The 23,263-nt window shown below is 39.4% G+C and overlaps 1 protein-coding gene across 4 annotated transcripts in view; it reads left to right on the top strand.

Moving 5' to 3' along the window:
- Positions 1 to 23,263, top strand: part of LOC146459540 (receptor-type tyrosine-protein phosphatase F-like) — a 57,601-nt gene that overhangs the window by 3,779 nt on the left and 30,559 nt on the right. For all 4 annotated transcript variants that reach the window (XM_085089424.1, XM_085089425.1, XM_085089423.1 and 1 more), the window contains 16 exons: positions 847 to 1,023; positions 2,381 to 2,692; positions 4,427 to 4,858; positions 5,586 to 5,692; positions 6,958 to 7,135; positions 7,291 to 7,581; positions 8,346 to 8,633; positions 9,472 to 9,762; positions 11,210 to 11,503; positions 12,972 to 13,262; positions 14,050 to 14,343; positions 15,529 to 15,714; positions 17,330 to 17,422; positions 18,730 to 18,836; positions 20,267 to 20,444; positions 22,613 to 22,903. In XM_085089424.1, the coding sequence (XP_084945550.1) occupies positions 847 to 1,023; positions 2,381 to 2,692; positions 4,427 to 4,858; positions 5,586 to 5,692; positions 6,958 to 7,135; positions 7,291 to 7,581; positions 8,346 to 8,633; positions 9,472 to 9,762; positions 11,210 to 11,503; positions 12,972 to 13,262; positions 14,050 to 14,343; positions 15,529 to 15,714; positions 17,330 to 17,422; positions 18,730 to 18,836; positions 20,267 to 20,444; positions 22,613 to 22,903 (3,810 nt within the window). The remainder of the gene's footprint in view (positions 1 to 846; positions 1,024 to 2,380; positions 2,693 to 4,426; positions 4,859 to 5,585; positions 5,693 to 6,957; positions 7,136 to 7,290; positions 7,582 to 8,345; positions 8,634 to 9,471; positions 9,763 to 11,209; positions 11,504 to 12,971; positions 13,263 to 14,049; positions 14,344 to 15,528; positions 15,715 to 17,329; positions 17,423 to 18,729; positions 18,837 to 20,266; positions 20,445 to 22,612; positions 22,904 to 23,263) is intronic.

The following is a 23,263-nucleotide window of genomic DNA, read 5'->3' as shown; positions in this document are numbered from 1 at the left end:
AAAACAAAAAACAGTAGACCTACATGTAGCTTTTTGTTTGGTTTCCTGAACTGATAAGATCATGCTGCTGTACATGTAGGTGAAGGATTTTGTCTCAGCTCGGATGGTTGTTAATGGGTAGGGTAGCATTGGCCATGTCTCCTACAAATCGTTTTTACATGTGTACAGCTTGTTTGGCTTGTCCTACCACTGTACATGTACCTGGAGGGGACATACATGTACAGCGCTGGGGGGATGTAGTACCCAGTGTTTGTGATCTGGTCCATATCCAGATTGGGGCATGTGTCACTTTTCACTTGCATCGATTGGGAACTGCAGGTTTAGAATTGAAGGGTTTGGGGCATAACTGACTTGTAGTGCTTTCTAGCCCACTTGTAGCTCCGATTTGCGAGAAGTTTTGCACATGGCCCACCATTAGGAAATGGTGCCGAGAGCTTTTACTTTTTGTGGTTAGTTTGGTCTTAAAACCCATGATTACGGGCAAGATTTCAATCCATTTTTACCAGAAAATTGAGAAGAAGCATTTATTAGTAAAACCAGCAAGCTAAAATGAAGTGCAAACCAGTCAGTATAATGCAATAAAGCCAGTTTTTTCCTGAAGGAATTGAATGCCACATACAAAAAGTCTGGTGAATAATGAGCTGCTATAAAACAACAAATTCGATCTAAAAAGTGCTATACTCCCCCCAAGGTTATATTAGTGGTGCTCCAAGCCCATCAATTTGCGCCCAGTCTGGTCAAGAACCTCACACAGTATTGTAAAGGGCATGTGAATATTTCATAGAAAATGCACTATTTAAATCCCATATCATTATCATTAAATTTATTATTATTTTTTTTTTCAAGGATCCACTAGCTACGGTCCATCCCCTTTATTGACCAGTTCTTTCATGGTCCCTGGATTGAATGCCTCTAGTAGCCAACAAGTGATTCACCTGTCCACTACGTATTTTACAACAACGGAGACATCGTGGCAGCTTAGTTCAAGTGCTGTGCTTCCACCTCCAACTGTCTCACCACCAGGTAATCATACTGTACACTGTACATTGACTATCATAGCTAGCTCAATGTACACAACTGTAATTCATGGTAGTAAGTTTTGATCAACTAGTGAACGGTAGCCAGTGGTTCTCTGTTACAAGGCTTTCGTGCACTGCTTTCTTTGTGGTCATGTGTCGTTGTCAGGGGGTCGATCTGTGCAGTGAAACTTTTTTTCCTTATTTTTGCATAGAATTATTTTGATTTGACACTGTGGTTCATGGGTAATATTTTTCCTCCCAAACTACATGTACCCTCTCTGATCCGTATCTTACTAAATCGGATCACTGAGTACAGTTGTACATACAAACATGTACATGTACTTGTATAAGGGCAGCTAGTATAATATTATTATTTGCTGCTTTCATGTACAAGGTTACTAAGGACATCCTCTTGCTAAGCTGGAATCTTGCATGGCTCCATCAAACTTTCAAGTAGTAATTGACACCACATGTACCTGTAATTAAATGCTACTTTACTACAGTATAATTATGCTAATCTAAAGCAGCTATGTGAAGTAATTTGAAATAATTATTGTTTATGGTGTGCTACATGTACACGCCGTAGCAAGAGTTCACAGGCTCGCATTAGTCTGTAGCTTGTGTGCACTTGTAATTTACAATGTACATGTAGCTAGCTTTTCTGGTATTCCAAATAATATAATTATATAAACAAACTTTTCTTTGAACAAGAAAGCTTAAAATCAGGACTGAGCAGTGGTTTCTGTTATAGCTTGATAAATTTGGTAAGAACATCATGCAATCCGTATCTCCCTATCTACATAGACTGGGGGGGGGGGGATTCTGCCTGTGGCCAATTTGAACCTGAATAACTTTTTTAATATTTGTTTAAACGCCATCAAACTTCAGGTCTTTTTCTGAAAATTATCTGGCAAAAATTTGATGTGGTCGGTTATTGTTCATTGACTTCGATGTTACCATGGCAACCAATTTTGACTGCCATTTGGCAATCATGACATAATTATTACCACGTCATATGACATCATCACTTCCCATTGCAGACCTCAAAGGAAACATCTTTGGATGTACTATCTATCCTCGGAGCTTGATTGCTTCTATAGTTGCTAAGTTATGGAAGGGGGCAGAATTCGCCTCCCCTGGGCTGAAATGACAACAAAAATTTGGTCTAGATAGGTTTTTTTTTTAATAATAAGAATAACCCTGGGACAAACATTCAAGAAGGCGTGGAAGGATCCCCCTCCTCCTCCAACCCCTTCTCCCAAATCCTGTAAGGCTCTATCCATTTTTCGAAGATAGTTTTAGTGTTGAGGCTTTAAACCTGCTTTTTTTATGTCTTTATAGTCCAACAACATCTCTTTCAGGTAACCCAGACCCTCCAGTGATTCAAGATGTCACTGTCTTGTCAGCTCACAGTGTACTTCTTAAGTGGAATGCATCAAGCACCCAGTTTATTGCTAACTTTTCAGTAGAGTTCAGCAAAGATTCTGTGTCATGGGAACAGACAACATGCAACCAGTCCTTAGTACAGGAAGCTTGCATTGTAACACAGGGTGAAGCTACAGTCACCTCGCTTAAACCTTATACAAACTACACATTTAGAGTTGCAGCAAGAAGCTCATTTGGAAAAAGCAACTACAGCAGAGAGAGTCAGTTGGTTTTGACAGATCAAACAGGTATTTAGTTATTACATTTATGTACACTTTATTACTATGTGTACTAATGGCACAGGTACATGCTGCATATTCACAACTGTGACCCTACAGTACGGCGTTCGACATCTCTGACCTTTCACGTGAAAATGTACACTGTACACTTATGGAAAGCTGTTCAAACGGCAAAGCGCGCAACTAGTGAATGGATGATGAGTTTACTAAGCCGTTTGAAATGGTTACAGTGAACAGTTGAACAGCTGGTGAAAGAAAAATCTACACCTGCATCTACATTGGATCTGCACGCAATTGATTTAAAATTACTTTGCAAAATCTTTGCTTGGACAGTTTGCAACTTTCAAAGTACAATGCAATAGACCTTATCACAGTTTTCGACGCCATTTTGACGGGTAGGCAAACAGGCTTGAAATAACAGTGTTTATATGGAAATCTGATGTCAAATAATTTTCATAAAACATCGCTTCTGAAAAATTCATGAATTGGAAACTTTCGGCACTAGGAAGAGGATTTTAAGGAAAAAAAATGGAGGGATGTACATGTAGCTGGGACAGAAAGCGTCCAGTCATGTTTTGAACTTTCCATACATTTCCCTGTATTTTTTCCCGCGAACTATTTTTAGTGGCAGTTCACGGCTGGTTCGCTATACAGACAAATGTATGGAAAGTTCAAAACACGACTGGACGCTTTCTGTCCCAGCTACATCCCTCCAATATTGTTCTTAAAATCCTTTTCCTAGTGCCAAAAGTTTCTAATTCATGAATTTTTCAGAAGCAATGTTTTATAAAAATTATTTGACATTGGATTTCGATACAAACACTGTTATTTCAAGCCTGTTTGCCTACCCGTCAAAATGGCGTCGAAAACCGTGATAAGGCCTATTAAAATAATAATACTCGAGTACAATGTACAGGGGTATAATTTATGCAGTGCTAGAACTGACAAAAGATAAAACAAAGTTCAAGCAAGTACAGTGTAGGTGAGCATTCAGTGCCAACTTGAAGCACTCCCTCGATTCCAGTTGTATAATCTAGGTGGTACATGTAAATTTCTCCACTCAATGATGGTACTGACCTCAGCCAAAAACCATACAGCAGTGAACCATCACATGATACTTTCATGGGATGGAGTTTATAGGGTGAAAGGGGTGGGTTGGATGGACAACCTTGTGCTATTGCCTTGACATCCTAACAAAGGAATCTTTATGCTGTTACAAGTTGGTATAGCTACAATGTACTGCAGCTGTAGTTGTGTATTGCTAGGGTTTACTATCTGTAGAGTAGGTGTGCACGGCTTTGTCACAAGTTACATTTACATGTATGTATTATTTTTATGATCCTTCTAGATCATACTTACATGTACAGTGAGTTACTATTTTTTTAAAATCCTGTAGGGTCCTATTTATAGCATAATCTTAACTTAAGTTATTTAGATAGGTGCCCAGGGATCTTACATGATCTTCAAAGAATTGAGCTAAGAACCAATATTTAGGTTATAATCTAACGGGTAGAAATGCACAGTCATGTTTTGGTAAAGAAGGCTGGTTATTTCTTAAACCCTAGTAAGTTATTTTTTTTTTGAAACTATTCAAACATTGAGATTATCATTATTATGTTCGTCTGGTTTTTCTGCTTTACCACATAATTTTATCGATTAAACACCCAGCACACTGTAATGTACAAACAGTACTTACTGTTTCAACAACAATTACCTTGGCTGATCTGTTTGTATTGATGCTAGCTCCATCAGGTGCTCCAGTAATAATAATAGCCAAGGGCATCAGTTCCCAAGAAATCTTTGTTGTTTGGCAACCGCTATCACCAGAGACTCTGAATGGCAAGTTACAGAAGTACCAGATACGCCTAAGGAAGATGAATGCGCAGCCAACCGCTACTCACACTCCCATACCGGCCCATTTGTTGTCAACTCAAGTGCCCACCACACCTAGTAGCAGTGGTAACCCTGCGACTGTACCGCATGAGCCAAACTCTGAGTCAGGGAGCAGAAGAGAGCTGCAGTTTGGTGAAGCTGTGGTGATAGATGCAGGGCTGAACCAGTCATATCATGTTGGTCAGCTGGAAAAGTGGACGAGCTATGAAGTGCAAGTACGAGCTGTTACTGTGGCTCCAGGTCCATACAGTAATAAAGTTGTTGTGCAGACCCAGGAGGATGGTAAGTATGGTTTAAAGTTCTGATGAGAAAAAAGAAAGTCGGCTCACGAGGTCGAGATTGTGTCATTTCACATCATGTGTTGATTAGTTTTAATTTTGCTTAAAGGTAATTGTTACTAAGTTAGATTTATTTTAAGAGCTAAGACCTGCAAACGTAGTATGCTAAAGTTACCATTTACAGCTGTACCTGTAGGTAAAGAGTGGTTTTCAATATTGAATAAATGTTGAAAGTACATTTACGTGCACAGTAGGTATTAACTGTGCGAAAGCAAGTTGACAGTCTCTACTCAAAACTTGATCCTCAAGCTAGGGAGGATCAAGGCTCGAGTTTGGAGTATCGAGGTTTTGAGGTGATGGAAGAATTGTTTGAGGATCTCGAGAACAGATTTTGAGGAAACAATTAATTTTAATTTCTCGAACCTTGATGTCATTTGCATTTGTTTTGGTTTGCCTTGCTAAAAAATGTGGGAAAGTGCAAGTCAGGTAGTCTCATATAACAGTGATTTGAGGTGGGGGTGGGTTCTTTTGCTATGAGAACCAAAACCAGTGGTCATTCTGTTGCACACGTTTTCCTGTACATGTGCATGGCAATGGGTAGATGAATTTGTTAGAATTCTGAGTTGCTTATTGCTTGATTGGCAAGAGTGATAAGCTTGATTCTGGTTGTTGGCACATGATCAGAGATCTTTTTCTTGTTTGACTTCATTTGTTATTTTGCTTTCTGATAGTTCCAAGCCAGCCAACTGAAGTAAAGGCAATAGCTGTGAATTCCACCACAATATTTGTGAATTGGACTGAACCAGCAGAGATCAATGGTTTTCTTTTATATTATGAGGTAAAAATGTTATAAATTTATTATTATTTTACTGAGTTATCTTTGAACCTGAATAACTTTTTTATTATTTGAGCAAAACGGCCCAAAACTACAGTACTTTTTCGGAAATTTATCTGAGAACAATTTGGTGTTGTCAGTCACTGTTCATTGACTTTGATGTTGCCATAGCAACCAAATTTTGAAAATAATTACTTTTCAGGTATTTAGTTGATTTCTTTTCTTCGTGGAGGTGAAAAAGGAGAGTGAAATGAGAAGCGCAGGGGTCGAGCAGAGACAAATAAGGGACTGGAGAGAGTGAAATAACGAGAAGCGTGGGAGAAAGTCTCCTGCGCCACTTTTTCTCCATGTCCGCTTTTCTTCCCATTAACGACATTTTGCTTCCTTTTATTTATGAAGGAGCCGCTGTGGATGAAAGAGTTCTCATAGTGTTTTGGATTTATGTAATTGCACTTAAAGGGGCACACCCACAGAGATTTTGCTACGCGTTAGCCTAAACAGCTCAAATGTTCGACAAAGAACCGCTTCTTGAATGTGAAATCGCTCTTAGAGCACCGGGAAAAAAATATAAAAGATTTATCCAAGGAGCAATAAACTATAATCAATTTTTAGCAATTTCTCCAAAACTCTTGGGAGGAGGTTGAAAAAAAAATGGCCATTTTTTTCAAGTTGCAATCTATTGCCATCCTAGTCATCTGCAGACAAAATGATTGATACTAGTTTCTTTGCCCTAGTGGGGTTATTTATTTTAATTTTAATGTTCCCATCAATACAAATATGTTTTTCTGCAATTCAAAGAAACAGTAAGAATAGGTGACACTGCCCCTTTTCACCAAAAAAGGTTAAAATCCCAGAAATGATGACAGCTATCCACTTTAAGTTTACGCACATACAAGTATGTACACCTGTAAACATTAAGAACCAGTTTTTTAAACAGAGTCCAACTTAGACTGCAGCTTAAGACAATCAGTGGGCCTCCAAATCTGTTTATATGTGTTTTATTTTAAAAAGTAGATATTAAATAGTTTTCTAGTCTGGGATGCAAACCTTCCTGTTATCGTCAGCAGCAGCCAATGTTTAGATACATGCATGATCGGTGGCAAAATTGAAAACGGCTTAGAACGTGGTTTTGTTAAACACGGTCTAAACTATCTTTTAATAAGTGACCCTAAGATTTTGTCATTTTTGTTCTTATATGTACATTTACATGTACATGCATAATGAAATAAGGGGTTTGAACGTTTGTGTCTTTATTTTTTTAAATCAAGGTACGGTATTCCGAGAAAGATGCCTCCAAGACAGAAGTCAGAAGAAATCGCCCCGACGTCAAGAGTGTGGTGCTCTCTGCACTGAATCCCTTCACACTTTACATCATCAATGTCAGTGCATTCACCTCCAAAGGGGAAGGAAGTCGCATCACTGTTCAGGAACAAACAGATGAAGGAAGTAAGTGAAACTTGTTTCAACATTGTCAAACAAACAAAGAAACAAACAACACTACCCTCCCCCCACCCCCCACCAAAAAAACCCTTATGTACAGTGTATTCACCCCATAATTGTGTAGATTAATAATTTTTTGTTTCAAATTGTTTTTCTTGCAGAGCCTTCAGCACCCCAAAATCTGTCCACCAGGAGTATAAATTCCACTACAATCTTTGTTTCTTGGGACCAACCTACAAACCCTAATGGCAGAATAAAATACAGATTGTCATTTGGCAAAGAATCAGACCTGATTGCTTCCTTAAAGTTGGTATATGATGGAGAAAGTACTCAATACCTGGTTTCTAATCTAAAGCCTTTCACACGGTACAGATTCAAAGTGAATGCTTACAATGTAAAGTACAACTTGTCCAGTTCATTTGTTGTTGCTCTGGAAACTACAGGTCAAGCTGGTAAGTTTTGCTTGTAGAATTATTATTTTTATTTTTATTTCAAGAAAGACCAAAAAAAGTTTACACTGTTAACCTCTGATGAGACACTTTCCTCTGTAAGGATTTGCCCCCATGACAGGACACTTCCCATAAGGAGACCTGTACCTCCCATGTACAGTGTACCTCCCATAAGGACAGACCCTCCAACCTCCCAAAGGGAGAAACTTCCCATAAGAACACATCTCTGGTGACATACAGGGTGGCAGCCTATTTAAGGGAGCCACCTTTATTCAAATGTAAAGACTGAGACACCCTCCATGAGAGAACGAGGTACTGTACAGTACTTTCCATGAGAAGACACCTTGCATAAGAAGAGACCTCATGTATACAGTGTATTTAATAAAAGACATCTCCCACAAGGAGCTGGCGCCCTAAAAAGGGAAACATTTGTACCTTCCTGTTTGGCTGTTTGTTTTCTCCTTTGCTTTACTATTGCATTGGGTTATTGGGTGCGAATAATCTGGCCAAATTACCAAGAAATGTTTTGAAAGACTATACACCTGTTTGGGCTTGAGTGAGTCTGATTTGTTTAAAATCTATGATATGTAATCACAAATATTAATATTAAATTAAATACATGCTTTTTGAACCATGAAATATGTCATGTATGTGGGTGGATCATGTCTTTGGCAAAAATGTGCACAATGGTGGATGTCCACACAATCTTTTAATGCCACAATTGAGCAGTATAAATTACATGTAATTATTGCTTTCCTCTACTGTAGCACCCACAGGCCCTCCACAGAATCTGCGGGCAGTAACAAACTCATCTTCATCCATCGTCCTGTATTGGATGGCTCCTGAAGTGGCTGAACAGAATGGCGACATAACAAGCTACAACATCCACATCAGTAGCGCTCTTGAACAAGCAAGGCATGTCAACACTAACGTCACAGTATTTGCGGTGACTGGTCTGCGGGCATATACCAATTACTCATTTGTGGTGCAGGCAGTCAATTCTGAGGGAGTAGGCCCCAACAGCAGTACCATTGTAAACAGAACATTTGAAGCAGGTAAAATGCTTGTACCCCATAAAACTAGTAATCAAAGATTAGGGAGTGTGTTCAATGATCGCGCCCCCATGCTGTCTCTCCTTTGCTAAGTTGGTGATGATGTCATCCGCCCCTGCTAAATCTGCAGGGGATTCCAGCTACACGTCCCAAGATCCATTCATCTGTCGATCGATCGACTGTCCCATATAATTTCCACTCCAATCTGTATTAGGAGTGCGTTCTTTCTACATTATTATCGTCATAGCTGGCTTATCTGTATGAAGGTACACTGTACATGTATGCATGTAACTGTACTTTCCAATTCAGTTAGGGAATCAATTGAAAGTCTGGGAGCATAACCAACCTAAATGACTCGTCTGATTGCTTTTTGTCGTTTCAGCTGAGATTCACCAGAGTTTTGCATGAGGCATTTAATTCCTTCAGGCTAAAACATTTATCCAATGTTTTATGCGCTGGTTTGCACTTCGTTTTGTGACAAAATGGAAATCTTGCCATAATCATAGGTTTTTATTGCAAACAAAGCGCAAAGCAGTGGATCAAACATTGGAGCAACGTTTCCTGAAGGAATTCAAGGCCTCCTTGCAAAAACACCGGTGAATCTGAGCAAAAACAACAAAAGGCGATTTGTAAAGTCATAAAGGTCGGTTATGCTCTCAGCCTTTCATTTGCTGGTGACAAAAACTGTTAGTCTTGTGAAGAACTACAATGTCTCATTTGCTTTGCTGTGTACAGTGTGTGCCTCAGGAATGCACCGACTAGAGTAACAGTATAATATTAATTGCGTTATACGTGTATGTAGTACATATCCACTAAGCACAATTTCCACTTTGTTTTGTAGAACCATCTGTTCCGAGAAATGTCACAGCAAAGAGTGCAAACGCAACTGCAATAAAAGTCACTTGGCTTCAAGCCTTGCATCCCAATGGTGTTATACGCTACAAGCTATTCGTGCGCCTGAGTAAAGATGAGGAATCTAAGAACCAGCTTGTGTATGAGGGGTTGGACACTGCTTTTGTTGTGTCTGGCTTACAGGAGTACGTCATGTACACCTTCACTGTTGTGTCTTTCAACATCAAGTACCACTGGACCAGTAAGCAGGTAGTTGCCCTGGAAACTACCCACCCAGCAGGTAATCAGTGGAAACGAACTCTGCTTTAGTGATTGTAATTAGATTGTATGGTTAAACGTTTGGACCATTTTTGCTTATATGGCCCTTGTTTTGTCCTCTCCGTGCCGGTCTAGAGAAAGAAAAAACTATGAACTGTTGAGAAAGGCCTTACCTAAAATTAACTGGATCGTGGTTTCCCCTCAAGTCATCTAGGCAAGAGTAGTTCTAATTTTACTTCTCTTCAGCTTGCGCTGTAGAAATGGCATGTTACTGGATGTATGTTCTGGTTACAGTGCTACTTTGTATTAAAATAATACATTTTACATGTGATTTTACAGTCAATCCATGTCACGCGTGACCGGTATTTTTGAAATTTGAACGGAGTTTTGAAATTTACATGTCAATTTTGAACATCGCCAGCGACATTTCAGAGTTCCCGTAGAAATTTCCCTAGTGTATTGACGGTACAGAGCATTATAGAATATATAGAATGTTTCTTTACATTACAGCGTTAAGTATTCAAGAATTTATAACAATATTATCGTTTCCCAAGTATTTTGAATATCTTTTTTTTCAGTTAATGCGATTTTTTCGGAAAGATTTCCAGAGAAATGTTCAATATTCCATTCAAATGCCGGACATTACAAGGAGAAATTCCCTTCATTTCATACTCGGAAGTACTGGTCATGCGTGACGTGGATTGACTGTAATTTTCTGTTATTTTGAGACCTGTTAAAGCATGTGACTTTATTTGAAGTTGAAGAAAAGGTGATCGTAATATCCAAACTTGAAAAAAGACAAACAGGTAACGATCAGGTAACGTAATTTATTCACCCACGGAGCACCAAATAACCCTCAAGGAACTCGTTTCAGGTGTGTCCGTGCGTTCCGCGTCGAAATGGAATTTAGAAGTGTTGGTTTATGTGGAAGGAGGAAAACCGGAGTACCCGGAGAAAAACCCTTGGAGTAAGGACGAGAACCAGTAACAAACTCAATCCACATGTGGCGCCAACGCCGGGAATCGAACCCGGGCCACATTGACCTTGGAAGGCGAGTGCTCTCACCACTACGTCATCCCTCTAACCAACACAAAAACAGCAAAACAAAATGGCAGTAACAAAAATAATAGGGAGCTTTAGCATACACGTTCGTGAGTCACGGACGGCAACCGGAAGTCGAATGTTTCCTTTTTTGGCGTGGCTTTTACTCCTTACCACGGACAGGAAAAGCTCTTGTTGATGACTGTGGCTTGACGTTACAAACGCGATAGCGTGAAAACGTTCCAAAAAGGGAAAATTTCCGGTTGCCGTCCGTGGCTCAAAAACGTCTGTGTTAAAGTTCCCTAATAACAATAAAAAAAAGTAACTACAAAAGTCTGGAAATAAAATCACCCCATAACATTATTATTATTATTATTATTATTATTATTATTCAATTTAAATAACATGTTAATGCTATTCAACCTCAGAGCCTACAGGTCCACCACAGGACGTCCACGCCTTGGCACTTTCCTCGTCCTCTGTTCAAGTGAAATGGAACCCACCTCTTGTATCAGAGAGGAATGGCATCATCATTCATTACACGGTGCGGTACAAACCGGATTCTGGCCAATCAAACAGCGTGAACACAACTGATAACAAAACCAGTATTGTTGTCAGGAACCTGACTGCTTACACGAACTACGCCTTCACAGTGGAAGCGTGGAATGTTGTAGGTGTCGGGCCTGAAAGTGAACCAGTTAATAACAAGACTTTGGAAGATAGTGAGTATTACACCCTAAACGTTGACCCCTTGTAGTCAACAAGAACAGTATACAGGAGTTTCATTAAGGGCAAAGTGAGTAGCCTACGGAACAGGCGTTATTTTTTGCGTTTTTCAGGCGAGCGGAGGCAAGCACGAGACGCAAACCGCGTGTTACTCGCGCTCCTTGCTCGCCTCGCACTTGCATCGGCTCGCCTGATAAACGCAAAAAAATATATAATAATAATAATAATAATAATAATAATAATAATAATAATAATAATAATAATAATAATAATAATAACAACAACAATAATAATAATAACAACAATAACAATAATAATAATAACAATAATAATAATAATAATAATAATAATAATAATAATAATAATAAAAATAATAATAGTAATAATAATAATAATAATAATAATAATAATAATAATAACAATAATAATTATAATAATAATAAAATAAATAACACCTGTTCTGCAGGCTACAAGTTGACCGTCTGTGAACACGACTTCCCCTGGCCTCTTTTAACCGCATCTCAACCAACTTTTTCAATAAAAGACCGTATCCAAGTTAACTGTCCTATCCACTGTCCAGCCCAGATGCAAGTAACCTCTTGCTCAACTGTTCAAAATCTTTGTGGAAACCCTCAGTTTATATGTACATGCGCTATTGGCAGAGTGAATGTTTGTAATTCAAAGCTCTTTACGGAATTAATTTTACTCTTTAGTTAGCAACAATCTCTAAACAAATTAATGAAAAAGCATTTTCAAGTGGAATAACTCAGAAAAAAAATCAGAGTCCTCCCAATTGGAGTTTTTTTTTGCGTATTTGATGTATTTTTGCGTGGGTTATGACTATGCGGAATCGTTTGGGAAGAAAATTATGGATAACCGCTCATTTTTCAACTTAGATAGCTAAACATTAAAACAATAAAAAAGCCATACATTGTCATTAATGTTGCTTCTGAAGAATGTCTGGTTACCCCCAAAAGCCTCCAATGGATTTCAATAGCCCTTTGAGATCTGCTTTCTCGCACAGTCATGAACCACGCAAAAATACACAAGGCACCACCGTCTGTATTAGGAGGTACTGTTCTTAATGTGTGGAGGTGATAGAGAAGAAGAAGGAAGAGGAAGAATTGTTGATCATTGGCGGCAAATTTTATGTTTTGTCTGAAGCTTGTTGTTTTGGTTGAAGTAATACAGCCGACCTCAGAAAGGTCATTCATGTCATCTGTTATGGTCCTTCGATGACGTCACAGTAGAACTAAGACCCATTCTCCTTCTTGCGCGGCGGTGAACTAAAAATTTGAAACTTTCACGGCGCATATTAAAGAAAAATTCTACGAACAAAGTTTTTTTTTTTTTGCACAGTCAAGTTATCAGGACAATTAGGAGTTTTCATCCAGCGAACTGAGATAAAACTTGGGTTAGTTGCACTTTAATTAGTTTAATATTGTGCTGTTTTGTATGTCATAGGGCCTTCACCACCCACAAAGTTTGCGGCCAAAACCGTGAATTCATCAGCCATCAAAGTGACATGGCAGGCGCCGCTTCACCCGAATGGGGAGATTTTCTTCCAGTTGTACTATTGGCAAAGCAGCGAGGGATTTGGCACAAGGAAGGCGGCTTATGATGGTCCTAGGTTTGAGTTCCTCGTGGTGGGGCTTCATGAGTTTGTAACGTACACTTTCATGGTAGAGGCGTACAACGTGAAGTATTCATGGAGAAGTACAGCAGTTAATGTTTCTGAGACTACTCATCCGGCAGGTACGTTCCTGTAGTTTATATTTCAACTTTGAACACTAAGGAAAAAGGCATGCGATCGAAATATTGAAGTTTGAACTGATGAAATCAGAGACGTGTTTTGCAATGACTTAAATTTGTTTAATTGAACACTTTGTAACCGTTGTGCACAGTTTCATTCAAACCTTAGAAACGAAGTAAACAAACATCCGTTTCTCTGAATACCAAAGTTTGCGTGACACTCAATGTAAGGTCTTCCTCTTTTAATTGCCCGTTCCGAAGTTCATAAAGGGTCTGGGCTCTAGTTTAAATATTGTTCAAATTGCGTCATAGAAAAAAGCCATCGTCAAAAAGATCACTTAAAAGTTAGTCAGTTTACCGAGTTTGGTATGTTTCATTGTGTAGTAACCAGGCTGTGACCTGTTAAAGGTCGTCCAAATTCCATACAAAGTACAGTTTTATTGCAGAAAAGCTGTAGACGATCAAAGGACGATCTTTACTTTGCCATTTTTCTCCCCGGCACAAGAAATTGCGTATATCGCAGGATATCCGTTGACGACGGACAACGAATATTCAGTGCTCGGTGACGTTAGGGAGTGTTTTAGGGAGAAATAAAAATAAAACTGTGCTTTGTTGTCAATGTGTTGAATTGAAACAATTATCCTGTTCAAGATTGCGGAATATCTCGAGATTTGACCAACTCGGCCTACGGCCTTGTGGGCGATTTTCCACGCGCAGTATAATTGTTAAATATTTCCAGAGAGTTTGGCTGTTAAGAGCAGTCGTGAACTTGACTTTATTTTGTCCACAGAGCCTTCCGGTCCTCCGCGGCATGTCATGGCACTAACGCAGTCATCAACGTCTATACTCGTCAAATGGAATCAACCGCTTGAACTGGACAGAAATGGGATCATTACACATTACATTGTGAAATTCAACGTATCGTGGGGCCAAGTCGCAAACATCACTACTCCTGACAACAGGACACAGGCTGAAGTCACCCAGCTGGGAAAATACGCAACTTATTATTTTACTGTTCAGGCAGAAAATATGATTGGTGTTGGACCACCTAGCGCAGCTGTGGTTAACACGACCTTTGAAGATGGTAAGTTGTTAACTGTAGTTGTAGCTTTTTAAATAATAATAATAATAATAATAATAATAATAATAATAATAATAATAATAATAATAATATCATCATCATCATCATCATCATCATCATCATCATCATCATCATCATTATCGTCGTCGTCATCAACAGCAACAGTCCCAACTCACTTAATCTGTCTTCTTTATATATCTTAATGTCTTCTCAGGCTGATATGACGTTAATTTGCCCCCCTCCCTTAATCCCCCTTCTTCCGCCATGCATGACGTTTCTCGCTGGTAAACATTTTGTTTTGGTAAATGAAATCATACCTGTCACTAGCCACGGGGCTGGTGAGTCAACAAGTCAGTCTTGAGCCATGATTTACTCTAGGAATTACTTATGAGGGCCCAAGAGACAACTTTGGTGATTTTAGGGTCCTTTTTTCACAAAGTGAAGGCTTGGTGGTATGTATGTGTTAGCAAGTCGGAGTCACACAGTCAGTAGCACTTCGAGGCAAGGTTGGACTGTGCATTACCGTGTTGTTTTCTAAGGCAAGGAACTATACTCCACATTGTCTCTCTTCATCCAGGTGTATCCATGGGTACCGGTGACATACTGCTAGGGGTAACCCTGTAACGGACTAGCGTCACATTCATGGAGAAAGGGTTTTTGTTGGCATGACCTTGTGGTAAGGGCGCCGGAGTTGTAATCCGGAGATCCCGGGTTCAAGTTCAATGACCACTTCAATGGATTTGTTTCACGGTCGCCCTGTTTTCAAATCCAAGTCCATGCTTTGTAAATAGCGAATTGGTTTGCCTCCCACCAGTTGGGACTTTTAACAATGTTATGTTCAGTTTGTATAGTTATTTCACTGATTTATAGCGTCCCCAGTTTGCGCTACAAAAATGTACAGTACTAACATTTATTTTTGGATTCTGTTTCGGCGTGTTAGTAATTACGGGTGTGATCGAAATTTTGAGGTGCACGATGTTGAATATATTATTTGTTGACTCGTATGATCGTCGGAGACTGAAAACGGCAATTTTGTGTCCAAGTTTTCGTTCCGAATAATCCCGCAATGGCGCACTTTAGAGTAAACTCAGCATACTGTTTTCATGATTGTTGTTTTGTTTACCTTTTTGTTTGATGTTGTTGTTGTTGATTTGATTTACCACTTAACGTTTCGCTTTTTAATTGCAGTGCCAGGTCAACCAACAGTACACCCTGTTAACATAAAAGCCAATTCCATAGAGCTGACGTGGATACCCCCTACAGAACCTAATGGTGTGATCACATTCTATGAATTGTGCTGGAGGACGAACCGACAAGACCAAAAATGCGATAAATTAAATCACGCAACACGTTCCTACGAGATCCCCAGTCTACGTAAGTTTGCTAAAACTAATTACAGTTGTTAAATCAAGCTACGCTGTAGTTTAGTCTACCGTCATCGATTCGTGTCTTATGTAAAATGGAGCGACAACGTCCCCGATCATCTGGAACAGTCGCGAGTAAATCTGGGAATAGAAAGTATTTCTATTTTCTAGGCTCGTCCCAGATTTTTGCGATGGCCAGCTACAATTTCAGAAGTATGCAAATGTAATTTCTCTAAATTCCTCGGAGCATCAAGTGAAGTAAAGCTAGCATTTTTGAACCGGAATATTCATTTAACAAGTGGGTCAACTGAATTTCATGGCCATAGTGAATTTAAAAATAAAAAAAAAAAAACATACTGGAAGAATTAGAAATACGTCATAATTTTTTTTGTCTCTATTAAAAGACAGCTTTCCCCGTCGGATCCAAAGTTCTGGATCATAATCTTTTAATAATAGCTTCGTTCACGAGTCGTTTGGAAATTTTACTTTCTGTGGCAAGTACAGTAAAACCCCGCGAGTAAAAACGTTTCATTTTAAAATTTGGCCTCAGCAGGTTCTTACATAAATGGTAATTAACTAAAATTTAGGCTATCTAGGTTCTTTTAAAAATAGGTTCTTATTTCCTGAAGAAAAAACAAAAAAATCACATTGTAGTCAGTAGATAGTAGAATTTAGTGGTATTCGGCCTGCAGCAGCCAGTTTTTCCCTATCCCTTATATTGGTAGTAGGAGTGGTGAATGACCTTTGTCCTCAAAGAGAACTCTAACTGTCAATTGATCTTATTTGCCAAAGTGCACATATTTTTTAGAGTTTAGAAGATAAGGACCTGTTTCAAATTTTAGGGTCAACAGATTCTTGTTTAGAGGCGATCTAACCGACAAATTTTAGGCTAACAGGTTCTTAAAAAATAGGTTCTTATTCGCGGGGTTTCACTGTGTTCTGGCTTTGTTGAAATCAGTGGAATGTAATAGCTGCAATGTACATGAGCTGACGAGCTCCTAGTGACGTATACTTTAACCCGTACTCCTAGAAGTCGACCTTAAATATACTGTGGCTGATGAAGCTCAGCTCAGCCGTATGAAACATTTCAGTCCAAAGTGTTATCAGGTTTAGCATTTTTTAAGAGTTTAAAAATTCTGAGATATTTATGACGTTATTACATAAATATTCTGCACCCTAAATTAGCCTTCGCTTAAAAAGGGAGGGGTCATTTTCGGTTAGCTTCGCCTGCAAAGCAAGCTCTCCAATTGGGGTCTCTCGCGAGACATGTACTTGGGGCGCGAGCGCCGAGCGAAGCGAACCACGAGAGGATTGGGGCGTGGCCCACCCCGGCTCAATCCTCTCGCGTTCAGCTTGGCTCGACACTCGCGCTGTATCACGGCTGGCCTAATAGAGACGCTTGCTTGCTGGCTAAGGTTACCTTTGGTAAAAAAAAAAATATCTCGGGTGGCTTTTAGACAAAAAAAAAAAAAAAAAAAGGATAGATTCTGTAAATACCATTATGGTACAAATAATGTGAACATGTTGGAAAGAATTACCCGGAAGCCCACAAGCCAGCACACATAAACCTTTGGAGGAAGTTCCATTTTGTTTTATTTTATGTATTTGTTTTTCTTCTCCCACAGGGCCATATACCAAGTATACAGTTTCTCTGACTGCTCTTAATTCAGTTGGAGTTAGTGCACCTGTTATTAACAACTATACAACAGCTGAAGGGGGTAAGCTTGCAACAACTGCTTTGAAACTGTTTAAGGCCATTGGCGACTACAGTTGATCAGTTTGACTTTCAATAACAACGGGAATAAAAACGGGAAAGTAACGACAATATAACTGAATGAATGACCGGCTGATTGGTTGATTGATTGATTGATTGATTGATTGATTGATTGATTAATTGATTGATTGAATGATTGATTGATTGATTGATTGATTGACTACAAACTGACTGACTGACTAAGAGACGGACTGACTGACTAACTGACTGACTGACTAACTGACTGACTGACTGACTGACTAACAAACAGACTGACTGACTGACTGACTAACAGACTGACGGACTGACTGACTGGCTGAATGACTAACTGACTGACTAACCGACTGACGGACTGACTAACTGACTTACTGCCTAACTGACTGACTGACTGACTGACTGACTGACTGACTGACTGACGAGCTAACTGACTGACTAACCGACTGACTGACGGACTAATCGACTGACTGACTGATTGACTGACTGACTTACTGACTGACTGACTGACTGACTGACTAACAGCCTAACTGACTGACTGACTGACTAACAGCCTAACTGACTGACTGACGGACTGACTAACTGACTCACTGCCTAACTGACTGACTGACTGACTAACAGCCTAACTGACTGACTGACTGACTGACTTGATAAACCGTAAAAATGGGAATATCTTCTTTTGTAATAGAAATGAAACGATTGCTATGCCGTCCTTTTCTATCTCAATGTACTTGCTATAAAGCGATGGGTCACGGAGTATCATGCATTTGACTATGCTCTTTGTGGGAAACAAATAACATCCAGCCATCAGTGCAGTGGTTGTTCCATGTTTAAGGAACGTCCCTGGCCAGTGTTTGTATGTTGAATGTGACCATGGTTATTTGACGGCATTTGTCAATCCTATTCCTCTAATTGATGGTTTGCATTTGACGTCATGGCGGCCATGCTGGTGTACAGGAAGAACAAGATTTTTCTCCTCTGGGAGTTAACTTCCATTTTTATGCAAACTGTGTGAAGAAATTGTCTTTTGTTTTGAACACCAACGTGGTGGCAATGCAAATCACCAATAGGTCATTTCCGAGTTTCTGTGAACCTCATTATGACAGCGAGGCTAAGTGCAAAGCTTTTCATCATGAAAATTAGTTTTGTTTGCATATGAATGAAAACTAATTTTAATGCGAAAAGCGTTGTGCTTAACCTCACTTTCATAATTAGGTCCAAAGCAGCTCGGAAATAACCTTTTTAAAGTCACGTTGTAATTTTAATTTTGCTCACCAGTGCCCTCAGAGCCACGAGAAGTGCGAGCTTGGAACACGAGTGGATATTCTTTGTTTGTCACCTGGAAGATGCCAGCGAAAGTCAATGGCAAGCTTAAAGGATATCAGGTATACAGAGTAGGAGCTGTATTGAGTGTACACGTTTTTGTAACCGAACCAGCTATTACTAGCAAACTTGCATTCGTGCTTTCGATTCCAATATTCCGTATTCTCGGTATTGAACTGGAACTAGCTTGCACACGAGGCTTATCCGGGGAAATCTTTTCACATGCAAATAGTTTCTAATATATTCCCCCGCAAGAGCCTCCATTGCAAGCTCGATCCAGTTCAATACCGAGAATACGAGCATGGTCTATTAGGATGTGTTTGGATTTGTAAATCTGATATCGATGTGGGCCGGGATCAATATCCTTCATGTTAACCACGGTGAAACGCACACATAAGAAAGTTTCGTAAAGGTAAGGTTTTTACTTCAAGAGCTCAAAGAAGATAATTTTTTGTCAATGCATGTTTACTAGTAAAACAAGTTAATGATTTACTAAAATAAAGGTTTGAAGGTAATTGGCAAAGTGAAGCATGTGGAGAGTGATCGGCACTGTGTCTCCGTTAACTGTTTGAATACGTAACATACTTCCCTTTAAAAAACTTGAAACTTTTTCACTACATGATAAAATGGATTGAGTAAACTCACAGACCACAGAAACTAGAAACCATACATGTAATGTTTATATGTCCCTCTTCACACTCGTTTTGGATGGACTTTGTTGCGGACATTCTAAGGAACATAAGTAGTTGCAATTGTCTCTTACTGCGCGACATTAACATAGGAATCTTGAAGGAGGAGATGGATCTAGTCAATTAACCTATTTATAGAGTTGTAGGCGCAACGGGATTAAAACATCTGGTAGCAACTTTAACAAAATTCTTGAAAATAAATACGAAACTGAAAAACATATTGCATTTAATTAAATCCAAGAGGATTGTTTCTTTTCGCAATAAATGGAAAACCTATGAAGAATTGCTTTTAAGTATATAAGTAACTCTTTATTTTTAGTTAATTGTGGAATATTTACCTTGTAAGTAATTTAACAAGCACACACACACACATAAAAAAAACCTTTCTACAACCTTCACAATTTATTGTGCCTTGAGAAATTTAAGGAGTAGTTCTGTAATACAAAAACTGCACAGTACTACTTTATCAAGTTCTCCCTGGGCTTTCAGTTGGTTTGTTGAGTATTTTAATTTAAAATTAAGGTTGTATGTTAAATAAAGGATGTTGAAAAAAAAATGTTTTCTAATAAAATAAGTAAATGATTCACTAAAAAAGTTTGAAGCTTTGGTAAAGTGAAGCTTGTGGAGAGTGATCGGCACTGTGTGCTGTGTTAACTGTTTGAATACGTGACATGCTTCACTTTAAAAATCTTGAAACTTTTTCAGTACATGATAAAATGATTTCGTAAACTCATAGGCTGACAATAAACGCATCAGAAACGTATATCTCTGGCTCATGTTGTTTTTCTTCGCCTTTTTTCTAGGTGTTTCATCGGGAAGAGTCAAGCAGTGGTGTTCCTTTTGTCAAGGATGTTGGGCTCGACAACAAAACAGCATTGTCACAACTTAAGCCCTATACACTCTATGAAGTCACTGTCCAGGCCTTTACGGGCGGCGGCGGGGGAAACACGAGTGTTGTTAAGGTCATGACAGACGAGACAGGTTTGCCTTGGACGAGTTTTGTTTAAGCGAGCTTTTCATTTGTCAGTTCTTTCCGGCCGTAAAAGAAGTGTACCGATTTGAAGGACTGCTTGTTGGAACTCTTCCAAATGACATCTTCTGAGAACAGTGTACACAATTTTGAAGCAATTAGGCTGCGTTCGATTGACCTTCTTTCGGAATAAGAATAAGCGGAATAGCTGCGAAATTTATCTTTTTAAGAAATTTGGGAGGCCAATTTTACAAACTATCGCTGACACATGAAAATTTAAGAGCCGTCTCGTACTCCAGTAACTCCTAAAACCTCTCATGAGGGATTTCTTGTCATCGTTCTATGTATTCTTATTCCGAAATAAGGTCAATCAAACGCACCCTTAAAGAAGTGGCATATAAGCTGTCGTTCAAATTGTTGCATTCTGTTTGCGAAATGATTTAACCGGTCGGCCAGTTCTGAAATGACTGAAGTGCCCTTTGTCTTCCAGGGTAGATACCGCTCTCCCTCCTAAAAGTACTAGGGACTTTAAGAAACCACTACGGCAACACCAACGAAAACGTCGCTTGAAAATATAAGTTCACGTTATTTGTACTACTTCGCGATTATTCCAATTCGTTCAACTTGTACAATGTGGCCAAACTATCCAGTAACAGAACAGGTGGGAACGGCGTTCAAGTCGAGACAGAGAATGAATAATTTACCGTAATTGTGTCATGTTCTACAAAAAACCTTGAATTTGGTCTTTGCACGTTGTTGTTTGGCCGAGTACGGTAAAGAAATGTACCAAAATTGGAAACGCACGTGCAGGGCCTTTGTTTTGCTCATTAAATCCTATTGTCGTAACGTTCTCGTTGCGGTCACCGTAGTCGCTTCTTAAGCTCCCAAGTAAAACGACCACCAGTGAGAATACGGGCAACTCATTTGCAGTCAAAATGTAGGTTTCTGTGCTTTCATGATAGAAACAAAAACTAAACCGACAAGTCCATTTAGTGATTCCTCATAAAAAACCGAACAAAGGCAACGTGATCTTAACAACGAGGGAGTCAATTATAGTTGCACGTAAGAACACTTAATTCTTCACTTGTTGATTAAACGTTCGTCTGAATGTGCAACCGACAATTTCTCGAAAAAAAATATTGGAATAAAGGATACAGATAGATGTAGTTTTTGCCAAGATGAATTTGAAAGTTATTTATTGTGGACCTGTCAAAAGACCAACTCATTGTGGTTTAATCTGACTACGTAGCACTTTATGTGTAGTATCATTATTAGATCTAAAGGCCAGCAGTTCAAAATCACCGAAAGATATATATTTATATGGCACGTCTAAATGAAAGGCTCCAAACCCTTGACTCGCCCTTCTTCCCTTCCCCCCCCCCCTCCCCCTCACGCACACACACACTCGCCCTTACATTGATCAATGAAGTGCATATTTTTTGTCCTATAAAAGTTCTGTAATGTGTTGTCATAGTAAATGTTTTGATGCACGAGCATAGACTGTTGACCCTCGTCTTCCCACCCCTACTCCCCAGTGCTGAGAAAATCAAGCAAATGTAATTGTGTTGTTTATAGTAGAAGTGCACTTAGCTAAACCAAGCTAGTTTACATGCACCCCACTCAAGGGATCACAATTAAACTCGTCAGCAATAGATGAGCTTGGGAAACTTGTGCCTAGGCCCCTTTTGGGGGAAGGGGGGGGGGGGGGCTCACACTATTAAGGGTCACCGAGAGGTATCCATGGCAACCCTGCTATCGGGAACCACCCCAGAAAAGAAGCCACCACCGGGCACTGTCACACTGAAAATTCAGTGAAAAACAATACTCACCTGGAATCCCCCAGTCAAAATGTGGGTGGGGTGTGGTGCGGCAAGAATCCGCAACGATTCGCTGCACATCAAATGGCCCGCTAAGATCAGCCAAATTGGAAGCCAAATGTATTGCACAACAGGAACCTACCCAATTATTTGGGCACATACAAAAAATCCAAACTATACAAACTAAAAAAGGTTCAACAAACAAACAAACAATGTCTTATTTTGCAGCTGGGGTGTTTAGTCTATGAGCGCCCTCACACTCACTTGCACTTAGCTTGTCCAGACTACATACACACATTTACCGGGTCCACCAATAGAGAGATGGCTCCCCGTCCGCGTCTAAGCCTTCTTTGCTCTTTCAGCGCCATCACAGGTTAAGGCAGTGATGATTACTAGAAAAACAACAGACAGTATTGAACTGACATGGCTTCCACCCAGTGACTTGAACGGAAAGATTGGATATTACCTCCATTACCAGAAAGCATTTGATCAAGGGAGTGGAAGCAGTTTCACCCTACCAGGAGATACACACTTCAAACTGGTTACCGGACTGAAGCCTTTCACTGAGTACCTTTTCACTTTAGTGGCGTTCAACTTAAGAAAGAATTTGCTTGGACGTCGTACTTATGTACATGGAACGACGTTACCAGCGGGTATGATTTCTCTCTGTATCCAAAATTAAATACAGCACTGTAATCTGCAAGCTGCACTATAGGGGTGGGTTCACACCGCAAACATAAAACTAGTTTTTGACAAATTCAAATTTGCGTTTATGACCGATGCTGAAGCAATTTATTAAAGGTGCAGATTTCTGTCCGAATCCAAAATAAAATACAGCACCGTAAACTGTAAGTTGCACTATATGGATGGGTTCACACCGCAAACACTAAAACTAGTTTTGGCAAATTCAAATTGGCGTTTATGACAGATGCTGAAGCAATTTACCAAAGACGCTGGTTTGTATTTGTCAGTACATAAACTTATTTGCAGGCTGTTGGTCAACTTCTTGTGAA

This window comes from Pavona decussata, unplaced genomic scaffold, assembly GCF_977016875.1.
Source record: "Pavona decussata unplaced genomic scaffold, jaPavDecu1.1 SCAFFOLD_219, whole genome shotgun sequence".
In the NCBI taxonomy this organism is placed as follows: Eukaryota; Metazoa; Cnidaria; class Anthozoa; order Scleractinia; family Agariciidae; genus Pavona; species Pavona decussata.
This window is presented reverse-complemented; position numbering and strand designations above follow the sequence as displayed.